Source organism: Motacilla alba, chromosome 3 (genome assembly GCF_015832195.1).
Source record: "Motacilla alba alba isolate MOTALB_02 chromosome 3, Motacilla_alba_V1.0_pri, whole genome shotgun sequence".
NCBI lineage: Eukaryota > Metazoa > Chordata > Aves > Passeriformes > Motacillidae > Motacilla > Motacilla alba.
In genome coordinates this window covers 6,051,026-6,075,310 of record NC_052018.1, presented here as the reverse complement: position 1 = coordinate 6,075,310, position 24,285 = coordinate 6,051,026, and the positions used below count along the sequence as shown (strand labels likewise).

The 24,285-nt window shown below is 42.4% G+C and overlaps 1 protein-coding gene across 8 annotated transcripts in view; it reads right to left on the bottom strand.

Annotated features, from left to right (window-relative positions):
* RUNX2 (RUNX family transcription factor 2) overlaps positions 1 to 24,285 on the bottom strand; it is a 215,901-nt gene that overhangs the window by 63,340 nt on the left and 128,276 nt on the right. For 4 of the 8 annotated variants that reach the window (XM_038132848.1, XM_038132849.1, XM_038132845.1 and 1 more), the window contains one exon: positions 1,654 to 4,818. The exons of the other annotated variants lie outside the window; for them this stretch is intronic. In XM_038132848.1, coding sequence (XP_037988776.1) covers positions 4,340 to 4,818 — 479 coding nt within the window. In that variant the 3' untranslated portion in view covers positions 1,654 to 4,339. Of the gene's footprint in view, positions 1 to 1,653; positions 4,819 to 24,285 lie in introns of those variants that run through there. 8 annotated transcript variants of the gene reach the window in all.

Genomic DNA, 24,285 nt, shown 5'->3' with positions numbered 1-24,285 from the left:
TCATGAGAAAATGCCAAACAATTAAATTTACAGTTGCAACATACAATACAAATAGTCCCTTTGAAGTTGAAGTAAACTGATCCACAATCATCATCTGTGGCATAAAGCAGAGTGTTTGTACAATATGTGCATGAAAAGCAAATCTTGGGTGACAGCATTTGAAAAAATAAAAAATTAAAGCTTGTATTTACACAAAATGCTACAAATATTTTGTTCCAGCGGAAATTCAAGATTGGTAAAGCATATTTAACAACGAAAAAAAAACTGGAATGTCACTCATATTACCTAAAGTTACTGTAAAGGTATGGTTTTGGCTGATATACTTAAAAGTACTGCATTAAAAAAAAGCAAAGAGTTATCTGTAAACATGGAAGTAAACAAACATCTAAAAAAAGTTCTCAGAAAATGTTAAACTGAAATGCATTCTATTTAAAAACAACAAGAAATTCAGGGGGGCAGAGAATGGGACTTCTTGGAGCTCATGGCTCATCCAGGTTTAATTATTGCTTTTGGTCATGGCTTGCTGCTGTTGCTGCAGCCCAGCACGGGGCTGAGCCTTGCTTTGCTTAGGGTGAAAGTGCAAAAATTCTCCCCACTCCAGATGGTACCTGTGGAAACTGGTAAATCTTTGCTCAGGAGACTGCTGGCAACAAAGGTTCAATGCTAAGAAAGATGCAGCAGCTGGGCTTTTAAAGGAAACGATAAATGCCACATGAATGATGCTGTTGGATAAATAATTTCCTTTACTCTTCTGTCCCTACCCACTGCACCTGATCTGGTTACCCTTAGAAGGAGGGAGAGGAGGATTTATTCCTTCGTTCGGCAAAAGGGACATTGTGCCTGTTGTGCTGTAAGTAAGTCTTTGGTAGGATAAGAAGCTGAAAGGTAAAAAAAAGGCAATTTTTTTTTCTTTAAATCTATGACCGGTGCCAAAGATTGCCACTGCCCGAAGAGAAGGGCTGTCGTACCTTTGAGAAAACTCTGTTCTGCAATGCCAAGCACCTCACAAAAGCTCAGATAAATTGATATGATTCACTACACAGCACCGGTTGGGTCTGAAAATCTGATTCAAGAGCATTTCCAAGTGAACTTGAAAGCATTTTCTGAAAGCTCTGGTGAGCATCTCTGCCTCAGCCTGTACAACTCCCTCCATGACCAGCCTGATGTACTGGGACATGTTGTCTAAAGGCACCAGGAGGGCTCAGGAACATGGGGATCTACTGAAAGTCAAGGGGCTGGTGCTTCTCTGTCCACAGGTACTTAGACAATCCTTTCCTTCCTATCTCAAGCAGGCAGAGCCAGGTCAGACTAGGGCACTGATCTACTTGATCAGGCACGCGTGTCTGGACTGGGTGGAGAAAACGTTTTCAACGTTTGTCCCTAAAGGTCCAGTTGAAAAACCGCGGGGACACAAACAGAGTCCTGTTGGTATTGGGCAAAACAAAAGTCTGGTCTGTGCTGGATTTATCCAGAAACAAAAACCAAGTGCTTGAATTTTACAACAAAGTCTTAAGGAAAAAAAAAAAAAAAAGAAAATCTGGGTTGCTGCCTGCAGCCACTCTTAACAACATTTCAACACAAAAGCACCCTAAAAATTACTTAATATGCATACAGTAAACCTTAAAAAGCCCTTCTCAGCAATAACAAATAATGTACAAATATAGTACCTTTTATTAAATAGGAAACAGCTTGCACTGGCAGTACATCTCTTTTTCTCTTGCTTACTAAACAAAAAACAAAACTGAAATGTGTAACCAGACACTGGTTTTTTAAGTGCTGCTGAGACTAACAAACGTTACTTTACAGTTACAAATAAATGGACAGTGGTATGCTTCAAGCTACCACAAACCAACAATAAATAGAATCAATTACAGCTTCCATCTTTGAAGGAAAACTAAGTATTAGAAGAAAAACAAAGTGTCTTACTTATACTTTAAGCATACTTGGTATACAACCTTTAGAAGGCAAAGACTTTATTAATTATTATTTTTAAGAGCACGTCATCACGCAGATTGGAGGGCTGTACCATGCTAAAGGCAGCTCGTTTAACAGCTTCACTGCTAACGAGCAGTGACGGTGGTGTCCGGCTCTGTGTGGCTGTGCCCAACATTGATTTACTTGATTTTACTTTGGAAGTAGCCAAAGATCACCCAAGGAGCAGCTTGGAGGCTGCGGGCAGCGGTGACTGAGGCAGTGGAAGGAGGGAGCTTTGGCCAAGCCCACTGGCATGTGCTGAACATCCCACTAAGCCAGGCTTAACACCTGCCTGGGGGGAGCCTGGGGAGGATGACTCAGCTCCCACCACATCCAGCCAATGCCATGTCACCTCTCTGCTTGCCATGGCAGCCCTGGGCTGGGCAAAACTGGGGCTTCTCTGCAGGGTAGTTTGGCCACAGACAGGTTGGGGTTTGGGTGCAAGCTGCTCTGCTTGTACCACCCCTGGGAGCCCCAGGGTGGCTTTGAAGGTGAGTTTGTGGCTTCTGTGTGGGCAGAGGTGAGTATTGCTGCCCTTGTGCTCGTCTGTCTAACATGGCAATAGCCACATCAGCTTCAGAGCCACCATAGCATCTGCACAGCTCCAGCATTTAATGCTAACGGGTGGTGACTCGCTACCAGGCAGTTTCTGTCTCAAGTTTGAAACCTTTTAATTTCTGCCGAGTGGGCTGAAATTGCAAGGGGAGGGGAAAATGTTTCACCATTTCTCCCTTAATCCCAGTTCTGAGATATTTAACAATTCATCATTTGCAAAATATGGGCTTTGAAACGGTTTTGATTTTTCTTTGGGAAAAAAAAACCCCTGTTGAAATCCAAATTATGCTGTCAAAATAGACCATTTTAAATATGAATCTTCTCAAATTTTGAATTTCTGAGAAAAAAATCCTTGGAGAAGAAGAAATTAGGGGAAGGGTGGAAAATATTTCATCCTTCCTACCATTTTTCCAGTGTCTCCACAACTACTGATTAAAAGGCAAGACTGTGTTGAAGGCAACCAGACAGCTAATAAAAATATTTTAAACACAATATTTCCTTCATAAGTTATATAAAAAGATCCTACATCCAAAATCATTTGATGTGGATGCATTTAGGTTGGGTTTGTTGTTTTTAAGTCACATTGTAAACTGGTTCACACTGGTACTGCTTTTCAGAGTTGGGTAAAGGTCTGAGGTTTACACTATTGCAGAAATGTAATAAAAAAAACCCAAAAAAACTAAACAAAACAAAAACACTTTTAGAGACCGAAGTCAATATATCATTACATTAAGAAACGTTTAAAGGGTCCAAATGTCATTAAATAATTATAAATATTCTTTTAAACTTAAATGATGATTCATGTTAGCAAACAACCTCAAATTTTACACATTTATAATTTAAAAAAAATAAAAAAGAACATAGCCGAACACAAATACTATGTATACCATTTTGGCTCTAGTAATATATATTGCCATTCTCATATTTGCATAAGTGATAACATTTTGTTTTTTTGTTTTTCAAGGTTTTGGTTATTATTTTTGGTTTTTTTGGCTAATCAAAGGCAAAACTAACGGATACAAAAGCAAAAAGGAAACCCCGGGGATGGCTCACCTAACTTGAAAACTCATTCTCTTTAAGTACCCAAAAACAAACCAAGAAAGCAATGAACACAGAAATTCCAACCGTTATCCGCAGCAAGGCTCGGACAGAGTTTTTTGGGACAGCTGTTTTCATCTGAATGGATCATAGCAAAATGGAAGCAACTTGCTCTTTGCTTTCCTTTTTATGTGCACCAATACAAACCAGGTGAATTGCACTACAGGTGTGGAGAGGGTCCCATACGTTGTATGATTGCAACTGTATCTGGAGTTCATGGTTAGTTTTGGTTTTCTATTAAAATAAAAGGGAATGCAGCCTTTGCCTTGCATCACCATGTTTCTCCTGATAGCCAGGGAGTCCGTTCTCTCCTTGCTAGCAAAATTACTCACTAGTTATTACAAAACTCTAGGGGGAAAAAATAGAAGGAAAAAATTCCAAAAAAAAAAAGAGGGGGTGATTTTGTGTGTGTGTGTGTAGAAAGTACATTTTAAATATAAAACAAGGTAAAATGTTTCCAAGGGGAGAAAAGAAAAATATGTGATTTGATTCACATAATCTGAAACATGGGTTGTGGTATGTTGGTAACTCTTGTGTTATTTATGGCCATTATCATCCCATCTACACAGTTGCACATATTGGTAAAATCTGTTTTTTTTTTAAAAAAAAAAAGAAACAAAAAACAGGCACTTCGTAGTTAGTCGACCGTTTGGTGGTTTGGTGGATTTTTTTTTTTTGGCTTGCGGAGGTCGGGCCGGCTACAGAAGAAATCTCAGTACGGCCTCCAAACGGACTCATCCATCCTGCCACTAGAATTCAAGACGGTTGGGGAGCTGCTGTGGCTGCCATCCGCCTCCACCCCATCACTCTGGGTGGGCAAGTTAGGGTTTAGCAGTGTGCTGCCGTTGGACGTGGTGGTGCACGGCGGGAGCATCCTGGAAGGGGAGCGGTCCCCTCCCGGCACCATGGGGAACTGGTATGATCCTGACGAAGTGCCATAGTAGAGATATGGAGTGCTGCTGGTCTGGAAAGGTCCACTTTGGTTTTGGGAAGAGCCGGGGTAGGGTGGTGGTAGGTAGGTGTGGTAGTGAGTGGTTGCGGACATACCCAGTGACATGCCTGAGGTGACTGGCGGTGTATAGGTAAAGGTGGCTGGATAGTGCATTCGTGGGTTGGAGAAGCGGCTCTCAGTGAGGGATGAAATGCTTGTGAACTGCCTGGGATCTGAAAATGGGCCCAGCTCTGAAGCACCTAAAAAATTATAACAAAAGACGGGGGAAAACAATTCTGTAAATACCATTTTTTGTATCATGTGACGATAGAATTTTATTTTTCTAAGATAACCCACTTCTTTTGGCCCCCAAGAGAACAGCAGATCATATCAAGCAACACATTGCAAGGAACAGAATCATACATCTGTCTTCTGGAAGCGCTGGGCCGAACTCATCCCTAGTCTAACTCCACTGATGCCAATGGAGGGAGCAGCATTGCCAACCTGAAGTGCTCAAAGGTCATGCGTCAGGTTGAGGGGAAAAAAAAATCTAAAAAATCAAGAAGATTGAAAAAGTCCCAAAAAAGAAAGGGGACAATAATTTGCTAAAATCTAGAGATTAAAAAAGAGCCAAAAAAGAAAAGTGGACTTGAAGCTTATTTGCCTTCTGGTTTCAGGGTTTTGAGGGTCATGTGTCTCTGTTTTTTGCTCGAGCCTCTTGAGAAACTCAGGTCTGGTTGCACATGGAAGCTGAGATTTCCATCTCAGCACAGGCTGTCAGGAGCTGGGATTTTCAGAAAAGCAGAAATCACTTTGCAACTTGTAGTAAAGCTACAAGAGCTGGCTACACCAAGTTAACTGCACCACTGACACCAGGAGAGTTACACTGGGGGTGACTAAGACCCACTTCTTGCCTTAAACCAATTTATTTAGGTGAGAATCCACTCAGCTGCTTCCTTTGGCTAAAAAAAATTTGCTGCATCTGAAGGATGGACAAGGCCATAAAGCTGATAGAAAAAATGCAGATTTTACTCTTCAGAGAAGATGATGGAAAATTACAAGCCTAACACTCTTATTGCCATTGAAAAAAAATTTGTTTTCGTATGTAGTCTCTGCAGTCTGGTTGAAAAAAAAAGACCACACAGTTTATGACTACTGTGAACGTCTGGATGGTAACGCTGTGAATTGGAGTCTAACGCAAAACAGGGATGGGTAAACTCATTTTGCCTAATTTCTAATCCCACATCAAACACCCAAAGCTTTGGAGCAGAACTGGAAAGCAAACGTTAACTTGGTGATGTGCTTAGGAGATTGTGGGATGGACAGGAGCAGAAGACAAAGATGGTGAAAGCTTGTACTGAGAGCCAGAAGAGTGGAAAACAAAGAGGGTGTGGGAAAAGGACAGGGGGAAAGAGAGAAAGACTAATGAGGAAGTACAGAGCAGGAGGAGGCAAATGCAATGGCCAGTATGCAGCAGACACATATATTTATAGAGAGCTGAAAAGAGCAGGGTGTAAATAATGGGGGAAAATTATGAAATCAAATGGACCCTTCCTGCACTTCCTGCTGACACTCCTACAGCTTTACAGCCCTCCAGTTCCAAGGGTTCACTCACCTCTTTGTCAGTCTGCTGAACCTGACTCAACTAAAAGGAAAATATGGCATCTTCTAGATGCCAAACTGATGTGCTAAAGAGTGAAACGTTCTGTGTATCCTCAGTTTAAGATGAGGCAATGATTTTCCTTGTAGACAGGCTTCAGATCTGCCCTGCTGACATTGCTTTGTAAAAGGAAGGTCTGTTCAGCCTTTCTGTTCTTGGTCCAGTCTGCTGTAAGCAACAGACTCCACAGCCTCTGCCACCTTGTGTGGCACATTTTGGAATTTAGATCACTATTCTGGCCTGTTCTCCCAGCTCAGTGAACCCATGCCTACAATGACATTTAAATGCAGCAGTGGGGCAAAGCTCAGGCACAGTTTGGGTTCAGGCTGGAGGACCTGGCCCACAGCCAGCCAAGTCTCCAAATCAGCTTGAAATCGGGATTATAATCGTCCATCTCTAACAATATTGAGCACAGAGCTATAAGTGGGCAGTAAAAGCCCATTCCAAACTCTGATGACAATGTGATTACTATTATCTTTATCTGGGACTGGATCAGTGACCTATGGGTGAATGGGTCTGTCTCCATCATCAACCCCTCCAACCACAGCTCCCTGGAATGTAATATAACTTGTACCTTTACAGCAAACACTCTACTACTTGATGCAACTTCTTTCGTTCCCAACTGCAAACAATAGCCAGAGGCAATACCACCCAGATTCAAAGCTGTAATTTTGGAACACCATCCTTTATATTGTGAACAGGTCTGATACGTATCTGGAAATATAAGGTTAGAACATAATTTCCCCAGCTGCTCAAAATACTGAGTTTCAATCTGCTACTGCTTATTCTCTTTTCTTTTTTTCTTTTTCTTTTTTTTTTTAATTTATTGTTATTGCAACTCTCCCAGCATGAACAGAGTTGCTCTTGGTTTACCCTGATAGAAGCTAAACAAGGCTTTTACAATCAAAGGTGGAATTGGTGTGAGTCTAAGCGTGTAGAAGAACATTAGTTTTTTTGGTTTCTTTGCAACCAATACTCTTTTTTTTTTAATACCAAGGTCTCCACACCATTTTACACATTAAAAGGCAATCTCCCTTTCAGAGCTAGATCTGAATATTATCTGCATGGTGCTGCCAAGAGATTATGTCTGTGTGGAATGACTGGGAATGTGCACACCACACGTAGGCATTTCAAATGTGGGGCTGCAGACCTCCTTATGTACCCTAGTAAATCCACACTTGTTTGTTTTTACTGTTGCTTGTAAAGCACAGTCTTATTTACCCAAAGGCCAAACAACCATAACCCTGTCTTATCTCACTCATGGCTGTGTCTGCAAGCTCCTGCATACTCACTTCTCCAATTCCCCTTTTGCCCAAGTGCCTTTTGCTGTCTCCCTAACTCCCTGCACATGGCTGTGATTTGTTCCCAGCTTCATTGTATCTCCATTATGTAAAATCATTTTTAAAGATCGGGAAAAGTCCTCTGTTCTAAAGTCTCATTTCTAAGGGAAACTTACTAAAAGTCAGCTCTAAACCTCAGCTTCTTGCCACCCTCACTGCTGTTCAATCTTGTTGATGCATTTTCACTCTCCTCCTCCTCCTTTCTCTGTGCTGCCTCCTTATGTTAAGGTTGATTTTGGTTCGAACGTGGAAACCCCAGACTCCTATTCATTCATACATGTTAAGCTCTTTGCTGGGCTGGAAAGAGAAGTAGTTCTTACTGGGTATAGAACCCATCTTTGTATATCTAGCTGTGCACAAATAGTGATGTGGATCAGCAATATAGTAACATGACAGTGCAAGTATATAATTCATAATATAATAACTATATTATTATCATAATTTATTTATTCCTCTCCCCAGGAGGATTAAAGTTCTATGCTAATTTTTCCTCTGTCAGATCAAGAAAACCATTTGCATCTGTGAATTCCCGTGATAGCTTGCACTAAATGGGTGAAGCACAGACCCTCTGCTCTACATTGTGGGCACCACATTGCAAAACAATGCTTGTATAAAGAGAAGAAACTTTATTTTGTGCCACCAGAAAGAGGGACACGTCAAAGACCACAGCAAGTGATCTTCTCCTATACAGTCTCAGCAGCTGACTGGGCTTAACAACAACAAAAAATTAGAAAAAAGGTGTATTTTTGAAAAAAAAATCAAAACATTTTACATCTGAATGAGTCCAGGTTAAACTATTTTTAAATTTTCCAGGCTGATTCCTTCCTAACATAGCCTGGCACTCCAGTTTTCTGAGAGCTAAATGTTTAGAACAGAAAAGTGGTCATGTTAATATGCCAATATATATGCTAACATCCCAGATTCAAGAATACTGCTCCAGTGTGTTTCATATTTAGAATAAGAACAATTAAAATTCCATGTGGCTTCACTTATTTTGATGCAGAAGCCTCATTAAAAACCCTAGACCTGGGCATTTGCCAGCAGCCAGCTCAAATTGTTTTGCATTCGCGCTTAAAACCCAATTTTACCTGCTGCAGTTTTGCAGCTCCACCATTCACAGCTGCATGTTTGCCAAGGCCATTTCTCTTTTGCAGCTTACAGATGCGAGCTAGTGCCAATTAATGCTCAGGTCTCAATTAATAAGCTACGCTTGTGGTTTGCAGAAAATCAGGCAACAAATTTCTGTCAGGTTTACAGCACTTTGGTCAATCATTCCCAATTATTGAAGATCATAATGTACTGCGGACAGATTAACTCCTTGTAGGTACAGCCAGCTGACATCTACTTTAAAGACTTACAGGATATTTTTATAACTTAAAAATATTACAATTTGTTTTGTTATTTAATGCTATAAATGGTCACTAACAAGAAAAAAAGTCCCCTTGATTTATTGCATGTTTCATAGGGAAATTTCTAGCCCATCAAGTCAATACAGAATCTTTTGATGCATGAAGTCAGAGTAATGCTGTATTCACTGAACAGTCTGTCTCGAGGAAATTCAGCAACATATAGTTAAATTTATTTACCAGTAGCTAAATGATTCCCTTGTGTTTCAGGGAACTTCAGTGTTAAGACATTTGCTGAAGTCGAAACTAGGTTTTGTGGGGTCTTGTTCAACAGTTCAATTCAGGCTGGGACATTGTACTAATTGACCTATTAAAATAGTTTTTTTCCTTCCCAACATCTAGGTCTCTGAATTATAAGCACAGCCTGGATTACTTACAGCTGATAATATCGCCTTGGATGAAACATGCCACACACTTCACATGATGAGACGATTTCAGTCTCTTACAGCTTTGCCAAACTTTAAATGTTCTGGCTGAAGTTGTCCATGCTGGGCGTCTGTCTCAGGCTAAATTTTGATTTATGCATTTATTTGTTTTTAAAATTTCAGCTGAAACTCTTCTGCTGGGAAAAATACATTGTTTTACCAATCTTAAACTCTGAGGAGCCTTCCTTTGAAAAGCTGTACCAGTTCCATGCTTTGAAGTAAGGACTTGAACTTTGGAATAGGAGTGGCTTTTGTGTGAGAGATGTTGTCATGAAAATCCAGCCAAATATGAACAAATAATAAGCACTCTGACTAAAAATGGTCAGAAAAGTCTGTGCCCCTACAAAGACACTTGTCTAGAGACTGGAAAGAAATCCAGGAGTCACAAGTCCTAGCATTTTTTCTGCAAATATTGCTGAAACACAGGGACATTGCCACCTGTCCCCGTGCCAGCCTAAAAAGCATCAGTCCATCGACAGCTCCATTCTTTGGAATGGCAGACCCTGAGTGAAAGGAGACCATGTGGGTGTTCATATAACATTGCAAAGTAAAATTTGGGAAGGTGGGGTTATTTGGGGTTTGCTTTTTTTAGAAACTGAGGAACTATAAACATAATCAGAGGCAAACAAAGGGATATTATTAAGGTTACAATGTGAAGAGTGAGAAACTTTGGAAACACCAGCATTCAAGTTACTCCTCCAAATGCGCTATGATAAAGCGTTCAGCTACACAAGATGATATTCCTTTCTCATTAACCTGCCCAAGCTGGCCACCTCTGGAGATGCATCTGAGTTGAGGAAAAAAGAAGACCATTCCCCAGATCCACTGCTCCAAGAAATCAGAAGGGGTGAAGTGAACAAGGCGAGAGAGACCCAATTATTTCCTGAGTTAACTGGATTTTATATGTGTTTCTGCCACATGGCTCCTACATGACTCAGTTGAAATGTCTCCAAATCCCATTTTCACTTCCCTCATTTTCTGTGTGCAGCTAAGATGTTGGCTTCTGATTTGCACGTGCGCTAAACATTCCCAGCTGCAGCTGAAGCCAGCAGAATCACAGGTCTGAACACAAGGATACAGACAGTACTGAAATTGTGCTGTAGGTGACACACAGAGGGTGCACTGAACAACACAAGACCTTAAGGTCAGTCTCATTTCTCTTTCTAAGGAGGGTTCTTTTTTCCTTGGGAATATTGCACTGCAGTGAACTGTATACAAATGCTACGGCAGAAATATTAGAGCAAAGCCAAGCAAGAAATTAAGGATTCCTTCTTCAGAGCAGCACTTAATGCTCTGCAATAAACAAGGCCCGAGGAAATGCAAAGAACAAGAAGCAAACAAAATATTGAAGAGCTGCTCATTAAGTTAGCACTGTCCATCCTGTGCACTGAATGAGACAGGAATCCCGTGGGAAAAGTATCATGTGATGCTGTAATTAAAATTTGTAATATAATGCATAAGCAGAATGAGACTGATTTCAAGTTGCGCAGGCGATGTAAGTACTGAGATTTTCTAATTTCTGAGCTCCTGGTTTTGCCAGTCTGAAGGATTTTTTTGCAGTGTGTTTTAATGGGGGAGTGATTATTTTCCATCTGGATCTCTTTGGGTTTTCTCCCAACATTCTTTTTTATCAGGGGGACAGCGGTACTTTGCACTTGAATTCTTTTTGTTGAATTCTTGATTTGTTGAATTCTTCTTCCCTGTGTCTGCTAATAAGTGTTTATTGAAGCACACACAGCATCATCTTCCTGCTTACTTCCAGGCAAGCCTCTGTCTCTCCAAAGCTGCTGAACCACCTTCCCTCTGGAAAAATGGAGCTTGGGCCTGCAATTCTCAGGGATCCCAAAACACCTCCTCCTGTATCTATTCCTTGCTGTAGCTGCTAGGTTCTGATCTCACAAACCTACACTGGTGTTCAGCTTCGTGCAGGAGCTCAGGGACATTCCTCCCACACATCCAGCAACGAGTGTCTACGTGCTGGGAGGGCGAGGGCCATGCAGGACCACAGAAATGATGCACCGGGCTTCTCCCTCCCTCCCTGGTTTGCTTTCCGGATGGGGATGTGTCACCTGGATGTTTGGAACCATTTATCATAGGAAATTATATGTTTTTAAATGCTCTTTTCCCTCCCTTTAGTTCAGGAGAAAAGAAAGTAAAAAAGCATTATTTTTTTTCTCAACACCAACCCCCCTTCCCCCCCCCACCCAGGTCACCCCAGAAAGGTCTCCCGGCAAACAATAGCTGCAGAAAAGGTGCGAACTGCTCCCCCCTCCTCTTTTCTTCACCTCAACAAGGTGTTAACTTCAAGGCCTAGTTGGGACCATTTAAACTGCAACATTATTAAGCACAGCAGTCTCACAAAAGTCAGAGGGAGGAAGGAACACTTTAACCCTTTCAGAGCCTCACACACAGCAGGCAAGACCCTCATTCCACTGCATCCCTTCTCATAGTCCCTCAGTACCCCAGTTCACACAGAAAACTGCACGCTGGTGCCTCCTGGTATTTAGGTAACAGGTCTTTGGCACCTAAAATACCACAGATTAATTTGCAGATAGATGTTTTCATTGAATTTATGGTGCTGTACCTAAGCCCTTTGCTGGGAGAAACACCCCATAAATAACATAGTTAGTAGTGGCCATTAAAGTACCACTCGTGCAAATAAAGGAGAGCGTTTCTCAAACAGAGATGTTATATTGCTTAACACCAAAATTTGGAGTCTCTCTGCATTTCTTCAGCCTGGGCTCTGTCATTACCTGTCCTGCTCCCTCAACAGCACTTTTCTGCTGGATGAAGCTGCTTTCCTTAAGGCACTGAGGTCTTGCTGGGTGACATTAAGCACTGAAACACAGGTGGCTGCTCTCTGCCCTCCCAGAGATAGCTCATTGAAAATTTAGGGAACATCAATAGGTAGAAAAATGTAACAACCAACCCCTCCTAGATGGACTGTTGGGAGCAAAAATGAAACTGTGGAAGCTTCAGCCACCACCATCTCATTTATAGATGTTGCCTCACTTATACAGGATTTATAAACCTTCCTAATGAGAGCCACAGGAGGGGGACAAATGGTCACATTACAGAAATAGATCCTGGGTTGGTGGTTATGACCTGCCACCCGTGGATGCCTGTTGACCTGGTGTGATGGGGAGCCTCTGAACTACTCAGCCTTTGCTATCTCATCTCAGTGACTCCAGTCTGGAGCTGTCACGGGTGATTTGGGTGGAAAGGGACTGGCAGTGTATCAAAAGCCCCCCGCTTGTTTAAAGTCTCAGGCCATCTACGCGCTGCATTGGAACCAAACAGTAAATAAAGTTTCCTGGAAATGAGTCCAGGAGCTCTGCAACACCGCGTGGCACAAACACGCACACAAGAGCACAGCGCTCTCTGCTCACTTTTCTCCAACTTCTCCCTCCTGAATTTCAGCCGTCACTGCTTTTCGCCAGCCGAAAGGCATCAGCAGGAGCACTTGAGGCTTTTCTTGGAGAGCAACCTCAGAGTGTTGTATACAGCAAGGGGGTGAAACCACAGGGCTGCGGAGCAGGCACGGCGATGGAGAGCAGTGGGACAGGAACCCTGAGTAAATCCAGTGAATGGGAAGATAATATACATCATGGCTCACAGGCTACTTTATTCCTTCTTTTTTTTTTTCTTCTTTTCAGAAAAATGTGCCTTAACTGTCCAGTATAAATATTTGTTTCCAATGTTGTCATGAATTGTACTTTTCCACTGCATGCTACTAACTCAGAAATACCATCTGATCCTCAAGCAGACACAAAGGAACTATGTTTTGCAGGGACAGGGAAGGGGGGGAAGCCCTTGGCATTGCTCCATTATTTCACCCTTTAAACCCCTCCTTTTCCCTCCCCATCCAAATTTTCCTTTCGCATCTTATTCAACTAATGGACATCTCTCCCGAGGACTGAGGATTCCTTGCTGGTTCTTGATTAAGAGTTTTTAAGAAGCCGTGAAGGAAGATATTCTTTGAAACTGGATCTACTGTAGGATAGGAGCCAGCACACAGGACACCGTGTCTTTCAGAGAGGGCCACACACAGTGCCACTCCAGTCATATGACTTCTCTGTCACATCCTGAAGCCATTTCCAGCTCGTGTGCGAGTTTGTACTCCCATTTAGAAAAGGATGGGATATATTGGGAACACACATATGGAAACACTTTCAGGGAATCAGTTTCCATGAAATCCATAATAAGCCAAGTGGCTTCAGATGTGGCAGTGTGCCTCAGATTAGCCAAAAAAAAAAAAAAAAAAAAAAGAGGGGAAAAAAGAAGGAAAATTCTTCCTTTTCAGTCCTTATTTCAGTTTCAAGGAAGGAAAAAAAGGAAAAAAAAGAAAAAAGAAAATTAAATCCAACTAATGACTTATGGCTACCAAAACAGGGAGTCACAAAATAATACAACTAACGAGACCACTCCTCCTCCCCCAAATAAGGACACTACTATCAGCATTCCTGCAGCTCCCAAAAAGCTCTCCTGGCATCTGCCAAGCTCACATGGGGTCAGCAGAGCCGTGGTCCTGCTGTGCCAGCCTGCATGGGTTGGGCAGGTGCCCACTGTCTGGTAACCTGTGTGAGCAATTTTTTCCTTTCCTTACAAATTTTCCTTCCTTTCCTTTCCTTCCTGCCCGTCCAAAACCTACAACTCAGTGATAAACTGTCTATTAAGTTAATCTCCTGGAAAATGCTGGATTCAGGAGAGGATATGCCATGGATGGGGTTGGCTGTACCCAAGCCATACTAAAAGCAGGGTTTTTTTGTGGGATGGTGTATTTGGTTTGCCAGGCAGGGAATGGATATCACCTGCCTACTGTCCTTGGAGCCAAAGCTCAAGAGCAACTGCCAGGTGCACTCACTGATGGGTACCAGAGAGCAGAACAATCCCAAACAGCACAGAAAAGAACTGGAGGCCACGTCTGTGCCAGGCAGGAGGGAAGGACCCAGCTCATCAGAGCTACTGTGGAATAATCTTTGCCTGGGAGGAAGTGGGAAGAAGCACAGATCAAGTGGCAGGAGTTCAAATGGGAACTGGAGAGATGCTACGTGCATCTCTGCAACAGATACCCGCCTTTTTATCACGAGAAAATAACCAGGAATTTGGCTGCGAATTGAGGCTGTATCCTACAAACCCTACTTTTCCTGACAAACAAATGACTCCACAAATAGTCCCTCTGTTTCCAATAGGGTTATTTGCGGTGGGAGGGACCACCCAACACGAGAGGATCAGGCCCTCCATTCCCTTGCTCTGCCGCTTGCTTCAAACTTCCACAGCCAAATGTGAGCACAAAAAGAAATACCCACAAACAGCAAAGGCTTTTCCTCACTGCTGCTGGAAAAGCCCTGGACTAGGACGGCTGTGGAAAGGTCTCGTGTGCTATTAATATGATGCTCTTCCTGGCTTCCGCCGCCGAAACAGGGATTTGCCATTTGTTTCTCAGGCTGGTTCTTTCCACTCAAGCCCCGGCACAGTAACTAACTGAAAACTTCTGCATCAAGGAGAAGGTCTCTTTTAAAGTTTGGCTTGGCTTTGCTTTCAAAGAGTTGTCTGTATATTTTAGAATATGTAGAACTTGCCTTTGATTTAAACCTCGCTCTTAACAATAGACAAGAGACGATTTCTCTACTGAAAGATTTAAACAAAAACAAACATATTTTGGTTACTTGGCCTTGTTTCTCAAAATGCTCTGTTTTCTTTTTTTTTTCCCAGAGAAAAATCAAACCCTACAAATCGTTACACTTCTGGCCAAAAAAACTTAAATTCACAAATGTAGATAATTCATTTTTTTTGCCCTGAACAATATCATACACAGAGAAAGAAGAGCACCTCCCCAGCCCCCAGACATCCATAAAACACAAAACCCCCTCATCTAAACAATTAAAACCATACTTTTCTCCTCCAAAATAACTTCTGCCTTCAAAGGACTTTTTCAGGCTCGGTCCCTGTCCACAAGCAGGGCCATGATGTTGATTTCTAATCCTCCCCAGCACACAATCCCGTGTCCCCAGAGGGAGGGCAGCCGCCCCTGGTCCTGTGGGGGCAGCGGAAGGCGGCTGCTTGTGCTGGGAGCTGGGGCTGTGCGGGGCAGCCGCTCCGAGGCAACAAGGGCACTCAGCCCACGGGACTTCTTGCTGCTGGAGAAAGGAGAGGGGAGATACCAGGGAGGCATTTCCATCTTAAGTTGAAGATTTTAGCAGCAGGCGCAATAATGCTGTTGGAGTGAAAACAGTGGAAAATAACTCATCCAGTGACAGCCAGAATTTTTTCCCTTACAGTGAGAATACATTTCCCCCAAGTAACACAAACAGTAGGGACATTGGGCCCTGCGATGAAATGGTCAAACACTTCAGCGTGACTCAAGACTCACTGGCCACGGAAATTTCAGGAGGCACAGGGTGAGAGAGCCTCCTGTTGGGAGAGCCATAGGTGAGCACCAAGCTCAATCCTGCTCCCATGTCATGGGGCAGAGTGAGAACAGCTCGGGGATATCACAACCTTGGCATGGCAGGAGCGAAGCTGTGGCTCTATAGCCACAGAGCAGGACTTACAGGACCATCACCACGAGCTTCAGGAAGATGGAGGAAAACCTTGCATACAACTGCTGGTCTGTTTTCGCTGGAGCTGCTGCTCTCATAGCTAAGAGTCAAAAATACTGAGCTGTGTAAAGATCTACTGAGGTTTCAGTCCATGGATTTAAGCACTCAGTGCCTGTTTGGATACCAAGCTGCCACAAAATTCAGCAGAACACATCTAAACATAGCTGTACAGCAGGGCTAGAGGCACTGTATCCCTTCTTATGTTCACTGTAACAACATACAATTTTCAATCTCATTTAATAAAAGCTGTGTAAATCCTTCTGTATATTTTTTTCATTTCTTCCAGACCTAACCTGAGCTTCCTACTAAATTAAGGCAAAATACTGTAAGCAAAGTTTCAATCCATTATAAGATGGTCTACACAGCATCCCCATTCATCAGCTGAGCTGAAGCTTAAACCGGCCCAACTCTGAACACCTCTAAATAAATGCTTCTTCTCCATAGTGTAAAGTCTGAATATGTGTTTTATCCTCCCAGGAAGGGGGTGATGAGAAAAAGAAACAGACTTGAGTCTGTAACAGCTCACATCATAAACATGCTTGAGGCTGTTTGATGTACAGCCCCTTAGGCTATACCACTAGCAGCTCTTTAGACCATCAGTAGAGATTTATCTCAGATAGGGTATCTTGGATTTTAAGTTCAGATCAGCACTAGTGATTTGGAATAGAGATAGAAAGCCCAATTAACCATTAAAGCTGTTACAAGGGAAAATGTGATACAATGCTTTCTGGCTTTTGCTATTGATTTATTTTGTGAATTTGGGCAAATAATTTGATCTTTCCTGTGTAAATTTTGCTTATTATACAATGTGTATTTCAATACTTCATATTAGCCAAATGACAAAAATTAGTAGTACAGTTTAGAAAATGCTATGAAATCCTCTGTTGGAAAATGTTGTAAAGGTACAAAGATTAAAGGTAAAACTCAACAGACATTTTTTATAGGCTCTTCAATGGGTGAAGACAAAAAAAAGTGGAAGAGCAGAGCAAAGACAATTTTTCTCTTCAGGCAGAGCAAAGAGAACTTGACTTGAAATAATATTTCATATGCAATCCTGATTTCTGAGATAAAAAAGATGCATACAAACTGAGCCTGAATTAGCACCTTCAGTTGTCTTCATCGGCTTGAGAAAGCAGCAGCAGAATTGCTTTAAACCAAGCCTCCAGCGCATCTGCAGCACAGGCCAGTGAGAGCAGGAGCTGGCCCCACTGAGCACCAAGCGCCAGCTCCAGCCCCACTGTGGCTGGAATAGCTTACTCCATGGGCAAACAGCCTGTCCAAAAAACAGCTCCAAACCAGTCTGGCCCACCTACATGGGCCAGGCCAAATGAGGAATTGGTTGGGTTTGGACTACCCTTAAACCCAGCTTCCTATCTAATTTTGGAATCTAATACAGTGGCTCCCAATTCGGCTCTGGCACTGCTTAGATCCTCCCGCGCGCCTCTTCACCCATAAAAAAGAAAACAACACGGGTTGGCTTTTAGCAGGAAACGAAATGAAAACAAAAACAAACAAAAAATCCCTTTGGAGGGAGATATTTGAGAGAGGAAAAGGGAGAAAGGGGAAGAGAGGTGCCTTTTTCCCATTGCCAGGATTCCTCTGTGGCTCCTCCAGCCATGCCAGCATCCACATCACAGTTCCCGGGGACATCCTCTGAGCAGCTTCTGCAAGATGCCTCTTCCAATGAGCCATTTCATCTTGGTCTTATGTTGCAGAGATTTCGGGTCAGCAGCCCTCCTGGTGTTTTTGAGGCACTTGCCTCCCTTCTTATTTGGCCAGCCAGTTAACTTTGCAGAAGGTCTGTTTTTCAGTGGTCAGTCCCTAGACTGGATCCCAGGCCTTGAAATTTAGATACCTTTGAGGGTATCTAAATGTTTATGATCTTTTTCACAGAGGTCTCTATACTTTCAAGGCTGACAAACCCTGTCCAACTCTAGTCTTTTAACTGCACTCAAATTAGCTACTTCAACTGTAATTAATTTTTTTGGCTGGGATTCCTTCTTTGGGACATAGTTTTATTTTTGTTTTCAGTGGCAACAACACACATAACTAGTTGGCTCCACTCAACAAGAATCATCTGCAGATGTTTGATCCTATTTCTCCACACAGGAGCACAGTTCATGTGATCTCACAAGGTCTCTGTCAGTCCGATAAGACTGTGACACTACAGACCTACAGGAAATGCAATTGATCCAGCAGCTCCTTTGAGGTAATTCCCACCTACCCAAGGGTAAGCAGATTCACAGAGCTGTGTCAACAGCTATTAAATACAGTGACCCAGATAGAAACTTTCAGCAATATATATATATATTCTGATTTTGAGCTCCAGAGAAACTGAGAGACCACGTCTGGCCAAGCTGAGAAGGTGATGGGTCCTAGATGGTCCCTTGGCCTAACCTGACTGACACCATTTGCTTCTCATCACAAGTGTGACAAGAAGCTTTTTCTTTCTTTCCTGCTTGTTCTGAAGCCTGGAAGGAGATGAAGAGCCCCAGAGCTATCTCAGTACTCTCTTTACAATTTCATTTTTGCACTCCCTTCTGACCCACACTCACTACTACCGGGCTCTAGCAAGACTGCAGGCCCTGCCACTGCCTCACTGGTTGCCTTCATGTTACAATTCCCTCTTGTACTCCATTGCACATCTTGTAACCAGCTGTACAGTTTCCTAAGAGTGCAAATTCATAAGGCACAGGCTGATTTCCCTTTTTTCCTCCCCCTCTTTCACTGTAGAGTCCTTAGCACAAGGAGGATGAGACCTCCAGACACCATCACAACACAAACACTCTCTGCAGCCAGCAGTGATTCCAGCAGAGGTCCATTACTATTCCCAAATACAACTGCTACTTTGATCACTGAACTGCATTGCTTGCAGGAGCCAAACCTGGATGCTCCAGCTAAAGCCAAAACCTCAACTGATGCCTTGACAAGGGGACTGATCTCCAGTTTGTGGAATTTTTTCAATCCCACAATCAGCTTTCAACACAACACAAAACATCATTTCAGTGCGAAATTAAATATGGCAAGCTGTGTTTTTACAGACATCTATCCAATAAAAATGATGTGCCTCATAGATTTTCTCCTGTACCTGTGCTTCAAACTGGTTTTCCAAGCAAGCCCATTGTGAAGCCTAATTAATAAACTTAACCAAGATCTTTAGCTGCTGGCTTTATAATATTCTGCCAGTTCTAAACAGTACCTGTTTAATAGGAAAGGGCATTAAAAAGCAGTGATGCCTATGGATCAGACAGTGATAGCCCAGTTTAACATTAAAAATAACTAGTGGAAACCACACATGTGGCATCACTTGAGCTTGTGTAGGGGCTTTTCATCTCAGCTAAATGAAAGAGGCTTTGTGGGTATTGCTCCTAACCCAAGCATACCACCTTTCACTGCTCACTGCCAGAGATTTGTGATGTTAAGAGATGGAAAGATTGCCATGAGATGCCCTACCCCTCCATTTTGCTTTCAGAATTGATCCTTGGTTTAAAACCTTCAGGCTGTTTTCTCTGCCAATGCTTCCCTTTCTTACTACTGCTTCTCTTTCTCACTATTGCTTCTCTTTCTCACACAAGCCCAAGGAGGCTTCTTCTAGCTGCCTATCCCAGGACTCCCAAATTACAAAATAACATATTACAGCTAACACTCATGGCTACCACAGGATAAAAGATCAAATGGATGATCAGAGAGACTTTGGGGAACAAAAACTGGGAAGTTTGGAGATGACATGGCTCAGACAGTGCTGAGCACACAGCACATTGACTCTTCTCCTCCTCTAAATGCACCTTTAAACCACCACAAAATCCCCTGCATTAAGTGTATGATGGTATCTCTCTTGACAGAGCTAAACTTCTTCACATAATGAGAATATTGCCTGGTCCAAGTAATCCCAAGAGATTAACACAGTTTCAACTGTCTATTTGCAAATTTGCCTGTGGAATGATTAGGGTTGTGGATAGCAAAGAGGCTGCTTTGGCTGAGTGTCTGCTCCCCAACAGGGCCACAGCCTCAGCTTTGAGCTTTGTTTTTGACAATGGAAATGCAAACTAAACCTGGGAGGAAAAGCTCCCGTGATTATCATTTTGTTTCTTAAAATGGAAGATTAAACAGTGCAGAAAAACTAAGGGAGGACATGCATCCTACTGTTTTATTCCTTTATCTCCATCTAGGGTAGTGTCTGAGAAATTAAATTAATTTTGTTAGGACTTTTCAATTGGGCAAATACAAGGGCAGAAAAATTCCTACAGAAATTGCAGAAGCCCACAAAGTCAGTGAAAAATGCTTTCCCAGTCCGTTTTTTCAGGTGGGTCGGAAAAGTAGAGCGCCACTAGTAATTCAACCAAAAATAACACCTTTTCAGCAGATACAGTAGGAGTTTGGCTGATTAGGAAAGGGAACTTCCATGGTTTGATAGACTGTAGTAAATCCACAGCAAACTGAATTGACCAAAATATTTTTTCACAGTCCCCCTTCAGATTCCTTGCAAATCAAACCAGTTCTGACCTGCACCAGCCAGTTCCCTGTGGCTTCTGCCACCTCCCCGAGACCCACCACAGCCTCCTGTCCTACCCACCTCTCTGTACCTATCACCAACACAGGAACCCATGAGACCCTCAGAAATCAAAATCAGTGCTACATTCTGGCAGACAAAGTTGTAGCAAGTTCAAATGAGTGGAAACTAAAGTTAGACAAATTCAGACTGGTAATAAGACCCAAAGTTCAAAGCGAGGTTATATTAGCATCTGTAACCAAAGGCTTTGGTGGGTTTTGCTTCCCTGGAAATTTTTCAGTGAAGCCCAACTGAGTTTTTGGGCTTTCTTTTTTTCTCATAGGTTGCCCTCAAGTTCAAATGAGAGCTAATTTGGGGAAATCTTACACCTGGGTTCAAAGAAGATATTCACATGGTCTTCACTGCACAATAATCAATGAATTTATACATCCACGGAGATTTGCTTATGTCAAATTATTCTTCCCTGTGCCTCATAGATGAAGCTTCACCATTGCTAAAAATCCTCACACTCCACAAAAACTTCTTGGACACAGCAGTACCATCAAGCACCACGTAGGTACAGGGTTGGGTTCTCCCTGAGGGGCCATTCCACCACACGCACACTGCTCCTGCAGACATGGGGAAACTGTCCCAAGCTCAGGAATGAATCTCCTGCTTTTGATCCCTTTTCTCACTCTCTTTTGAGTCAGTCTGAAAGCAAATATTAAGAGATTTCCAGATTAGTGTCCCCACATACACTCCCTTTATGCATATGAAATAGTTCCTTCTCCCTTAATAACATCCCTCGTGACCCACGTCAAGGTGCGCTCCCTCATCTTATCTCATCCATCTTCGTCTTCTTCACTGCCTACATTGTTTGCTTTTGTACAACCACAGAAAAGCTGAGCCACTTGCATGGCTCTTGCCTTCCCTTTTGTACCAATATCAGCCCAGTATCACCAGTATCAAAGCTCTTTGAAATATGACAGCCAAGCTGGCAGGACACCAGGTTCTTTTCTGCTAAAACATCCATCAAGAGAGGAAGAGATTTGGTCATGAGTAAAATGGGGCCAACAACCATTACTAAACCACTTCAAAAAGGTGTTTTTGAAGCTCTGCTGGGATCTAACACTCCCTTGCTGACCAAATTCAGTGTGGTCAAATTCTGAGTGGCCAGAAATGAGGGGAAATTTCAATGAAAACTAAGGAAGCTCCATCTATGTCTACCAGCAGCAGTTTTTACCTATTGACTTGTAATTTTTAATGTAAAATTTGCAGAATTTAAACCATTCAGCTCCTGAAGGTTTGCCTTACCTTCTACCAAACACAGTCACAGTCTGTGACTTCTACCTTGCCTCCTTTGCCTTACCTTCTACCAAACACAGTCACAGTCTGAGAAGGACCAAATTCTCCAGCATTTTATGGAACCATTTAGTAAATTCATATTGGCCAATTAATCAAACCCAATTCAATGCAACAAAGACACAAGGCCATACAGACTTAAGGGCAACATCATAGAATCACAGAATGGTTTGGGTTGGACAGGGCCTTTTAAAAGTCACCTAGTCCAACCCTACAGCATTTTCAACTAGATCAGGTTGCTCAGAGTTCCATTCAACCTGGCCTTGAATGTTTCCAGGGATGGGTCATCCACCACCTCTCTGGGCAGCCTGTGTCAGTATTTTGCCATCCTCACAGCAATGATTTCTTCATGTCTGATCTAAATCAACTCTTTCAGTTTAAAGCCATTCCCCCCTTGCACTGTCACTCCATGCTCTTGTCAGAAGCCTCTCCCCAGCTTCCTTGTGGGCCTGTGAGGGGAGTGGGATAAATAAGTGGACCTGACCACCCTGTATGTACCAGAGAGCTTCACACATGAAGATCCATTTCCTCTCCACATCAGCACACATGTGAGCCTGCCTCGTCTGCCATTGCTGGCTCCATCCTAGGTAGAAAATTAACAGCAATTCCAGAAAGGGAAGGGAGAAATCATCAAACGCCTTTGCAGAAGGATGAAACAAAGAGCTTGATCCCACAGCCTTCCTGTTAGGGGCTTATTGACTTTATTGGGAACACACATCTAGGTAGTGGCTCAGGATCTGTCCCTTTGGAAGTCTGGAATTGAGGACCCAGTTGCCCCATTAACAATTAGCATTCTGTTTACAAAACCCAGCAGAGACAGTAAGAATAATCATTACAAAACATGCTCAGACTGTGATTCCGGTTTAAGTTAATATAATTTTAATGAGTTCTTCAGAAAAAGCCTGGCACTTATGGAAAATTTCCTTAATTAATATCAGACCCTAAATTAGTAATAAAAAAAAGCCCTGAATATCATTTGGTCTCAAGCTGGAACTAAAGTATGTTTTGGCATCATTACTAACTGTTAGCAGCAAGTTCTGGAAACAGATGCAAATCTTGATATGTGTCCTAAATATAAAACACATTGCAAAAAAAGCTCAGATAAAAATATATCTATACATCCACATATATTTGAGTGTGCTATTTCCTGCCTGTATCAGCAACAAATTTATTCCATTTCAAAACATTCCACTTGTTTCTTTTCAGTACTTTTTAAAATCCCTTATTTCAGGAATAAAACTCCTTCCCTCTGCCTTCATTTTTCCTGTTTATTTCCTCTCCCAACAGCCGTTCTAAGTAAATGAAAAGGGCTTAAAGACACGCATTGTAACATTCAAACATCTGAAAATCAGCCCACTTGTTTTACCACCTAAATATGGGCATAGGTGCCTAATTTGAGGCCACCCACGCTAGAAAAATTTGAGGTAGGGATCATGCAATGCATCTTCTGGACAATTACTCCAATGAAAGATTCAGCCCAGTGGAGAGGCTGCTACTGAAAGCCCACAGACGAGTGCCAAGGTGCTGAGATTCCCAGGTGGCACCAGTGGGCAGGAGACTAAAAATGGAAAACCTGCGGTAAACAAAATAAATAGAACCACTGAAAAATAATGAAAAAAAAAAAGAAAAAGGAAGGCGAGTTACAAGTTTAGGGAAGGCAGCAAAATGAGCGGGTTGTTTCTGAAGACCTGAGCTCCCTCAAGTTCTTTACTTTGCCTTGACTCAGTTTCACCTTGCAGGGACAGCTTTGAACATTAGCAAGGCGAAATGGAGACAGACACAACCTTGAGACTTTCAGCTTCCATTTAATTAAAAAAAAAAAAAAGAAGAAGAAGAAGAAGAAGACAGAGTGAAAATTGTTATAGTCACCAAGAAAAACATCCCAGCATAGCGAATGCACCAGAAACTGAGCTGGCTTCTTGGGTTTGCCAAGAGCCTGAGACAATATTGCTGAAGCGTGAACTGCTCATTCATTGCAGGGGCTGCTCACACCAAGGCCATGCTGGCAATAACCACAGCATTAACTGTTTCTCTGCTTCCCACAGCACATAAAGAAGAAAAGAATTGTATTTTGGAGAACACTAGTGCCTTCCCTTATGAAAGGTCCCGTCCTGAAATTTCCTTATTGCCCACAACATTTAATCAAGTTAGCAGGAATTAAGGGATGAAAGCACAGCTACTTCCATGGCCACAGTTTCTGCTTAGTTGCTGTAAAGATTTCTGAGCTCCTTAGGAGAAAATAAACAACCTTTATTTCAAAAAGTTGTTTCAAAGACCAAATTCCCCCAAAAAGGAAAAATCCTAGTTAAAAAAAAATCATGTGAGTACATGACACTAGCAAAATCCAAGGTAATTCACACACAGGGTGAGAAACCCAAGATGACAACCAGTACAGGACCCCAAGAAAAAAACAGCCGATCACAGTCAGCTTCTTTCTCATTAA